General features: G+C 33.8%; 1 protein-coding gene across 2 annotated transcripts; it reads right to left on the reverse strand.

Moving 5' to 3' along the window:
• Nucleotides 1–8,680: 8,680 nt before the first annotated feature.
• Nucleotides 8,681–10,367, reverse strand: LOC6641527. Of its 2 annotated transcripts, XM_002064399.4 has the most exons (4): nt 9,862–10,347; nt 9,349–9,803; nt 9,001–9,288; nt 8,681–8,932 (listed from the first exon to the last, which is right to left on the reverse strand). In XM_002064399.4, the coding sequence occupies exons 1-4, from the start codon at nt 9,972–9,974 to the stop codon at nt 8,772–8,774; spliced, it is 1,017 nt and encodes a 338-aa protein (XP_002064435.1). In that variant the 5' UTR covers nt 9,975–10,347; the 3' UTR covers nt 8,681–8,771. The 2 variants fall into 2 exon arrangements, with proteins under 2 accessions (XP_002064435.1, XP_023031244.1); XM_023175476.2 differs by lacking the exon at nt 8,681–8,932 and having other exon boundaries at nt 9,221–9,288; nt 9,340–9,803; nt 9,862–10,367.

The following is a 10,367-nucleotide window of genomic DNA, read 5'->3' on the forward strand; positions in this document are numbered from 1 at the left end:
TAATGGAAATTCTGAGACAAATTTTTATTAATTTAAAGTATAAATTCAAATGGCGCTATCTTTTGAAGTCAGTGATACATGGCTCAAAAGATATATGTATATATATGGAGTAAAGCGATTAAATACATCCTAAAAGATACGTCTATCTAAACCAGAGGGACGGGGCTAACTTTGACCGCGTCAAAGTTTGTATACCCTTGCAAGTTTTTTGTGTAAAAGGTCTAATGTTTGCGAAAGAACGGCTTAGGAAATAACGAACATATTGATCAAAGTCACTGTTCACCACCGATTGTTCCTATGGGAGCTATATGATATAGTTACCCGATCTTAATCAAATTTGGCACAGTCATTAATATGCGTTGCACACTTCTGACCAAAATAAATATTAGAGAGCTGCATGAATGGAAGCAAAGTCAAAGTCAAATGAATCCATTCGAATTGAATTCAAATAAATGAGTGACAACTACACAATGAAATGAATGAGTGTGAGTTTGTACTTGTCATATCTCGCAAAATACGTAACTCTGTTTAATGAAAGGCAATGAATTGAGTGTCAAAACATCGAATTGTACTAAGGCACTCGAATCATTAGAATTATTCGAATTGACTCATTTTTATTGGGATGTTTAAAAGCAACAAAAACTAAATATTTTATCAAAAATGTATGGAATATAATGGCGAAATGGGGGCTATTAAAAATAAAATATGATATATACCAAAAACTTAAGGACACAGTTTTGGATTTGACAATTTGGGACAAATTTTGTAAAATCTATTTTTTCTAAATTAGATTCCTAGTTGCCACGAACCGTGAAAACATAAATAAGGCTTTCTAATATATTATAAAAAAAAATTATATTATTTAATCCATCATATACACAATGGATCTACTTTTTAATATACTTCACTATTTGGAAAAAAAATTCTTCTCTATCTCTGTAGGGGGTTTGAACCCGATAACAACAGTATTGTAGTCTGAGTAGGTCCCCACTGAGCCACTAACCACTCTAGTTTTGTAGTACAGTAATCACATATAGTTAAAAAATATACAATACAAATAAATACTAAATACTAAAATCAGAATTGGAATTCGAATGCATTCAAATCATAGCAACTCATTGACTCACTTTCTAACTCATTCAATTCGTTTTGTTTCGTTTGAATGTTGTGCGACTGATTTTTACGTCGCACACTCATTTAGTTGAAGTCGATTTTCAAAGTCATTCAATTCATTTATTTGGTTTTGAATGTTGTTAACTCGAATTGATTTTTCTATCATTCATGCAGCTCTCTATTAAATATACCCTTTTTGCAAGGGTATAAAAAGGAGAAAATTAGTGATCACCTGTGCTTATATAAAATTGCCTGAAGTAAACTAAAACTAGTATTATTTTATATGTGTATAACATATAAAGATAGTTTACTCCGAAAATGACTGTCAATTAAGTTTTGTATTGTGTTTTTCAATTTACATTTGGTTTCTTAATATAAAACAAAAAAGAAAATCTTGTTAAATGATGAAGCTACAGTGCCCTGCAGATATCCATTCAAGGATTAGGTTGTGTGTGTGTTGTGTAAATAGTCTGTTTTGTTGTGTCTACAATCATTTTGTTGGTTTTTTGGATCTTTTTTTGTTACCCTGCAAAAAGAATTCACAGACATGAAATTAATCTCCTGTGGTTTTAGCTACAGTTTAACAGTGTGTCAGACAGAGCAAAAGATAGATACATAAGAAAAAGGTACACACTGCGTATGTGTAATGCGTCTCATGTTAAACATTTCTTTTTGTTTGGGAAGGCAAAAGAAGAATAGAGAGAGAGCAAGAGAGAGAGAGGGAGAGCAGAAAAATATAAAAGCTAAATTAAATTTTACCATTGTTGAACATTGTTGTTGGTTTCCTTTTTTGCTTCTTTCGGCTTGAACCCTAGTTGGGGCTGCTTTTCAGGTTTTTGGACCAAGCTAAGCCGCATTAAGCTGATTTGCAACATTGCGCATACGACACGTTGGTGAATTTATTCAACATTTTACATAGCTTGCCGCAGCAGTTAATTTTGAATGCAACATTTTAATTAAGTGGCTAGCCAGAGAACAGGAAAAAGAATATAGATAGTAAGTAAGAGAGAACGAGGTAGGGATTTAGTGAAATGATGGAAACGGGGGCTTACGGTTAAATTAAATATCAGCCACAAGTAGGTAAATGCTTCAACCAAAACCAGCGGTAAAAATTAATTGTCTGCATTTTTTTTTCATTATTTTTTATTATTTTTTACGTCACGTAGCGGCCAACCATTATATACAAAGTGATTGTTTAGTGTGCCAGTGAAATCAGAGCGAATAATCTATTCTAGGGAATAAAATTGTCTTAGCCTGTTGTAATAAAGAGTGATAACAAGCAAAAGTCCGCTTGGCTGTTAGTTAAATGGTATACATATATGTAGGTATGTATATACCATTGTTAAGGTTAATAATTAAAGGCATGAGTAGATATTTTAGTTAGTTAAGGAAAAATTATTAGACTTTAGTTTTTTGCCTTGATCGTTGGTTGTCTAATCTAATTTATTTAAAAATATAAAGTCTATACTAGTTGGATTGATCTTGCTCTTTTATAATTAATGATGATTCCTTTATTTGTTTACCAATATACATATATCACGTTTGCATTAATATTAACATCAAGCAAAATAAAAAGTATTGCGTATTATTAAGTATTATTGATGAATAATGATTAATCATATATCAAAAATCAAATATTTAAGCATATCAATCGAATGCGCACGACTATTAATCATGATTAATCGAAAATAACTTACAATAATCGATTAAATTTTAAATTTGGTGAAATTTTGAACATTTTTAATGCCACAATAGTTTCAACATGGCATTAAGGAGCACAAAAACATGTCATTTTATTTAAATTAATTGTTTGTAGTTTGAACAAGAGTGCTAAATGTTTCACAATTAAGTCTCATTACTTTTACCGAAGTTCGTGTTAAGAAATAATTTCGACAAGCTAAACTTATGGGTTAGATATTGCAAAAGAATACATATAAATACATCAAAATTGGTTTGAAAATTGTGCAGCGATAAGTTTGTTGGCTGATGGATTTATCAGATTTTACACCCATTTGATTTTTATTTATATTAACAAAAGATTTTTCATTTTACCATGCCAACGGGAAAAAATCTATTAACTCTTGTAAAAGTTATATATTAGCTATTATGCATACCATGCCAAGCAATTCAGAAACTTATTAAAACTTTTTTTTCACTTTTTGGCCTTTCTTTGAACTACTGCCAATTCAAATCAATACATATATAGATGTATATGTATATTGTATATATTCATACCGAAATATGGTTCATTGCCTTGAATAAAACTACAAAAGTCACACAACATTAACTTGAACTATGGCAAACTTTTGACTTTTTGACAAGTAGTAGATGCCAGGCACCCAAGCAGCAATCTTTCAGATATCGCAGAGCAAAATGGACAGGGATAGGTTAGATGGCAATGGGGATTGGTGAAATTTGCAGTCAAAGTTTTTATACCAAAAGGCTATTTTTGACTGCGGTCAACTAAACATACACACAGGCAGACACAAAGTAAAGCAAACAGAAAACTGTCACCAAAGACGTAGATGATGGCCAAGACGAATGCGAAGACGATGAAGACCAACTTTATCATCTTGATGCGGTGGGATTCAATTAGAGGCTGCCAGACCGAAACCAAAACCGAACCCAAAACTCAAAGATGGTGGAAAAAGTTTAAAGTTGAAGGCAAACGTTTAGACATTGGTCAGTTGCAGGTCCTAAAGTCTAAATTACATCCTGCAACTTGCGGCAATGGAGTATGTACTCCGTTGTTGTAGTTGTAATGGCCAAAAGGGAGCAACTATGGGGCAACTAAGGAGGCGGGGCCCACTGTGCATTTTGCATTTCCGACACAAAATCCAACAAACAGCCGCAGGGCCTCGTCATCGTCGTTGACGTGGCGCATTATTAAAGATGCATAGTTTGAAATATTCAATCAAGTTCGTGTCCAGGACGTGGCCGGACAAAATTGGCAGCAGCAACAGAAGCAGAAACAGAATTGCGCCGCCTTTCCATCGGTGTGTTGTTGATCTATGCAACGTTCGACATTTGCCTTGCCTTGCCTTGCCTTTACTTTGCATTGCCTTAGCTTGTGCCTTGTACTCGGGCAAAGTCACAAATATTTTGTGTTGCCTAGCTGACTTGTATGCTTCCTATACAGAGTGTATATATTATATATGTGGCGTATATGTGTGTATATCCTCCAGGCATTCAATTATGTTGTATGTGGCCAAAGTCGAAGCCCCACAACGACTACAACGACTCCAACTCGACTGAATGGCAATTTCAAATCTCACGCCACTTGCAGCAAAACCCACTGCAAATGTCACAGAATTTGTGTGTGAGTGTGTGTGTGCCTGGGTGTGTGTATGTGTGTGTGTGTGTGCGTGAGTTAATTTGTTATTCAAATTTGTATGTTATATATTGTTATTACTATGAAAATTGTTGTCGTTGAGCTTCTCTAGCTGCTGGTCTAAGGAAACACTTTGCCCCTAGCCATACGCTTTTGTGGCTAGCTATAGGAAAAGCTGAAGTCGCCAAATCTATAGACTAAAATGCTGCTATTCAATTGAGCGATGCAGTGCTAACACTTTAAAAGATATTGCAATAAAATTCTTAGTTGACTAAGTACCACATATTCAGTATATGTTTATCGAGATTTATTCGAACTTAAGCTCCGAAAAAGTTAGTGTAGTATCCTTTATTATAGTAGCCAAATCTTTGATGATCGAAAAAAAAATTGGGTATTAAATGTTTAGTTTTTTTACTGCAATTTCTGGTTTATTTAATTTTTGGTGTCATACCTATTTTTGTTTTGGCTGTTCCAAGAAACTATGACAGGTCGAGGATATATTGAAAATCTCGAACTATATATATACATATATATATGTTGTAAATCTGTGTTTACAATAAAATTGCATCCCTTATTGTTATGCAGATAGTCGCAATATTTTACTCTACAACTTGTTCTCAAAGTCCAGTATTGAATAGTCGGTAAATCTGCTTTCCTCTAATGAACATTGTTAACGCAGCGGAGTATGTAAATTCATTTTCTTGAACCTTTTAATATTATTACACTCTTTTTTCTATTATGGGAATGATATATATTCGAATTCTCTCTTATTTTTGTTTCTTAATCACTGGCAGGAGAATTCGCTGAACAATCGAATCGCATTAATTTGCTTAAGCTAGACTCGCGATTGTGCCATTCGTTCGTTTATTCACTCATTCACCTTGACAACTGAATGAAAAAACGAAACCCTAGTAGACTTACTACCCATAGTCGACAATAACTACATATTTAAGGATTAAGGCTTAACTGTCTGGTCATGTGTCTATGGGGGCCTTCTGATTCACTCTTTTTCTTTATTAAATTTCTCCCTCCTCCACAGTGTTTGGTGTGGATCTGGGTCTGGCAGTTGTCTAGTCTAAAGTCTGAGGGCAAACCCTTGAGGGAGTAAATGCCACTAGCTAAGCGGATTAATTTGTTGACGTGTTCGCTCAATAGATGAGAGAAATGAAAAACAAGAAGAAGAAGAACGAATGAAGAAAATTGAAAAAGAGAAAAAAATAAACCAGTAGTCAAACTTAACGCTACGAAATCCAATCATAATTATGGATAGCTGGTATGGCACTCCAACTTTCAAAGCCAACACCAACAACGACAGCAACAACATCAAGAACAACAACAACGCCAACGCCAATGCCAATGCTGGAAATTTACACAACAAAAGGTGGCCGCGACATTTTCAGCTGTCAGCATTAATTAAAATGTTTTCATAGACGGCAGACTTCTAACACCTACTATTACCTCTCTTCCACCTTCTGCTTCTGCTTGGCTTATGCACAAATGAAAAACCCGGGCAGGAAATGTCTTCAAGAGAATGTGAATCAAAACACGACCAGAAATGTTAAAGACATGGGCATAAAAATGTCACGAAAAGAAAAAGAGTTGTGGACCATGTTGAAAGGGGGAGAAATTTTCATATTCAAAATGTATTTTTGGCCATCGAATATTTGTCTGCGGGCTAATTTTTCAATCAATCAGAATGTATGGAGTATGAGGCAACAGGAAAAATCGTATTAAAAATTATTTAAAACATTTCGTTTAAACGATACGGACAAAACAAAAAAACTAACAAAAAAGATGACTTTTGCGCATAATTAAAACACAATTTAATTGACATTCAATATTGCATTTAAATAAAATTTGATATTTATAACAACTGCAAAGCTAACACCGCAATACATCAGAAATGTGTAAAAATATAGAAATTATCGACTACCCATTACTGCGGTTAAATTATCTACAAAATGGCATGTACATACATAGATTGAGATAAGAACTATGTATGTAACACGAGTAAATATTTTTTAAATCTAAAATTTGTATATATTCTTGAAACAGGACCTCATTTTTATATCAATATAACACTCAACTTGTTATAATTAATATTTATATTTTTAGTCGTTATCAATCAGCTACTGAATCTAATAAAAGATATTTAAAGATAACAACGGTCAATGATGACTTAACTTAATCACTAGCTATTCTTTATGGTTACTTTACCCATCCCCAGACCGATGAACAGTTTCCCAAGATTAAGTTGAGAACATGGAAAATCAGTGAACCATTTATTCACAACATTTCTCAATTATTATATTCTTGCATGTAACTATGAATTAATTATAGCTTAAATATGCAAACTATTAGCTACAAATTAGTTTCAAGACTAATTGCAATTTGTCTGTAGTGTATTTTCTTAGGAAAACCCATCTTAACAACAATTAATTTTTATTAATTCTCGGACAAGCAATTAGTTTAACATTTCGAATGCTTTGTGTGTAATAAATTTTGTTAAGTGGATTCACCATTAACTTCAATTAGTGACAATCTATTATATACATACTTGTTATTAAATCTCTTTGCTTATCTTAAGCTATAAAAGACGTTAAGCAAGTTAATAATTTTCAAAGGATTGCTTTCTATATATCGCAGGAGTAACCTAAAATGATATCATAAGGGTTGTTCCCTTAAATGACAATTGATTTTCAAAGATTATTAAATTAACTAATAATCGATTTTTTTGTTTTTTTATAAAGTTATAAGTTCAACTTAATCAGTTTTTATCAATCTGGAAATAAGGAATACTTTCGCTTAATTAATAGAATTTCAAACAATTTGATGTAAATAATTAAATTCGGTTAACCGATATGGGTAGAGTTTTTCTAGTTGAAGCATTTATAAAGTGAAGAGATTTTCATTTGTTAATGTTTTATCAAATGTTTTACGGTAATCCCACATATGTGAGTGCATGTATATGTTGAGTAATTGGCATACCTTATCAATTCTCTTAATTTAAGTGAAGGGTATTGGAAATGTCATCATTTATTTAAAGAGGACTAAATGATTTGGATCATTAAAGTTGCATGCAAACAAAAGTGTTAAGCTGCCAACTTTTGGTGAGATAACTTTTTGTTAGAGAGGACGGGGCCTATGTCAATTGGTCGTCGACAGGTTAAATGGGGTAAAGTAGACTCCTGTCAATGAATAATTGAAAATCAGAGAGCTTCGGCTCGATATTTTTCGGTGGTAATTAAAAAACTTTTTCAATATGACCCGGCCAAGTGTCACGTTGTGCAATTGACAATCGTTCTCTTGTATTTCCTTCTCTTTATTTTTCGTTCTCGTTTTCCGCAATTTTTCGGCGTTTTTATTCCTTTTTTGGGTTTTTTTTTTATTTTTTCTTAGCTATCTTTGCTAATTGTTGACGTAATTAAAAAGCCGTCAAGCGGCGAAGTAATGTACAATTGATGCAATGAGAAAGCCAGTGAAAGGCATTGTGAAAGATGGAGGGAGGTGGGTAGACACAGAGGCCGTTAAGTGCACTCTTTTGCTAAAAATTCTTTCACTCTGTCTGCAGCTTTTCTAATTAAATAAGCTAACGTCGCATTTGTCTTGCAAGTGTCCGGACAATTTTGTGACTTATGATGACTGCAGCGGGCACTGAGCGACAAAAGCTCTTTTCGACCCTTGGCACTGCAATTGAAAATGTGCGAGAAATGGTGAAGTTGTGAAGAATGGCTGAAGAAATGGCTCGAACAAAAGGAGAACAAGATTTATGAGGTAAAAGCAATTAGAAAGTGGCATTAACAAGCGAATGCAGCGCAGAACAATTAATAACAGCCACAGAGTTAAGCCAAAAACGAAAGAGAAAGATACCGGGGATCACTCCTTTTACCCCTTTTTGATGTAACATACATAGATCCGCTCGGAGTTTATATAAGAACAGAGATTCTAAATGAAAGTGGAACATATTACTTTACAGTATTCTTAAAAGGACTTTGGAAGTTTTTTTCATAAATTTCAAGTTATTCTTTGTGAAAATTACTAATGTACTTTATTTTAAAAATATGCGCCCAGAAGCTCTGAAACAATTCATTCTTTGAAAAGAAGTGATCTTGAAAACGATTGCCGAGTTTCTGGAATCGATTTATGGAATATAGAATCATTTAAATACTTTAAATTGCTTTAAAGATTTCGAATTTTTGGGAAAATGGTAAAAGCAATTATTCAAATATTTATGGATTATATTATGCTTAAACTATGTATTATATTATGCTTAATTAAAATTTAAAATTCAATAGTCTTTTTGAATACAAATAGAATACATTTTGATTTAGCACTCAACTTTGTCTTCGAGTGTATTCGTTCTCGATTGCCCGGATTTCTCTTCTTCCTCTTCATATTCCTTCAATATTGCATTTAATACCTCGATTTCGGTTTTGATATAATCTAATTGAGGCTCCACATCATTTCTATGGATACTTGGCACCATATCTAAAAGAAGAAGTTATTTCATAATTAATATTTAAAAAATGACATTTCAATCGATTAGTTATTGTTACCCCTTCTTTGACATAATGTGCGATAGAGCACGTTAATGGCATCCAAAGTGCGTTCTTTGTCCATCGCATTATTGGCTATGGTATCCTTAGTGTTGGTCAAAATTTTCTCCCACTTGAGGCACAAGACACGGGATTGATTATAAGATCGTTCCAATCGAGACAAATCATTCTTAAGTCCTAATACCGTGAGAGCTGCCTCATTGGTAACTTTGACCGTCTGCTGACGCATTTCCTCAATTTCCTGAAGTTTCTTATCCTCCAGATCACGAATTTCCACCTGAGCCAGCACTACGAAAAGAGGAGATTTGGTATAAGTTATGCATAACTTAGGACGCTTACTTTAATTACTTAAGGCATCACAACGATCCATGCAATCTTTGGGCGATACAAAGATATCGGAGACCTTAACCACATCATCCAAGACCTTTTCATATGGCTGAAATTCTTCGACAGTGGCTTTCAGAGCTGCTCGAAAAGTGCCAAGTTCATCAATGGAGATCTTGAATTTTTCAATACTCTCTGAAAGTTCCACATGCAAAGCTTTTTCTGCATTAATAGTCTTCTCGGCATTCCGTTTCTTGTCCATGCAATCCTTTATGAAGCTATTCACCGATATAAAACGCTTCCGCAAACGATCCTGTATCTTGTACATCTTTCGAACTCTAGCCGAATTCTTTTCAGTTTGCCTTTTGGCATTTTCTAGCATTTCCTTTTGCAATTCGACCATGGCATCATGTTCCCGGGTATTGTGAATGAACAGCAGATCAATGGAATCACCAGCAGAATCGGCGTTGGGTGGTTTTCTATATGGTCAAGTCTTAGAAAATGAATGCCAACCATCGATATTATTACACGACTTACACGAAAAATTGCTCTTGAGCCTTCGAGATGAAATAATCACGAACAGCCTCTTCGGGACGTAGGTCTAAATTTCCCAGGACATCGAGCTTTTTGGTCGGCTTCACTCGCGGCATATCGAAAGTCTTAAAAGGTAACTGCAACGTCTAACAAAACCAAATGAACAATGAATATCGTGTTTTTTTGTAAGTAACTGTGTATTTGTGTCTTTGTGTCTCTGTGTATTTGTGTGTTTTTGTCTTTGTGTATTAGTAAACTTGTGTCTTTTTGTATATTTGTGTCTTTGTGTATTAGTAAACTTGTGTCTTTTTGTATATTTGTGTCTTTGTGTATTAGTTAACTTGTGTCTTTTTGTATATTTGTGTCTTTGTGTATTAGTAAACTTGTGTCTTTTTGTGCATTTGTGTCTTTGTGTATTAGTAAACCTGTGTCTTCTTGTATGTGTTGTGATGTGTTGTGTTTCGTGTATTTTTGTGTATTCGTGTCTCTGTGTATTTTTGTGTGTGAGT

Source organism: Drosophila willistoni, assembly GCF_018902025.1.
Source record: "Drosophila willistoni isolate 14030-0811.24 chromosome 2R unlocalized genomic scaffold, UCI_dwil_1.1 Seg200, whole genome shotgun sequence".
Classification (NCBI taxonomy): Eukaryota; Metazoa; Arthropoda; class Insecta; order Diptera; family Drosophilidae; genus Drosophila; species Drosophila willistoni.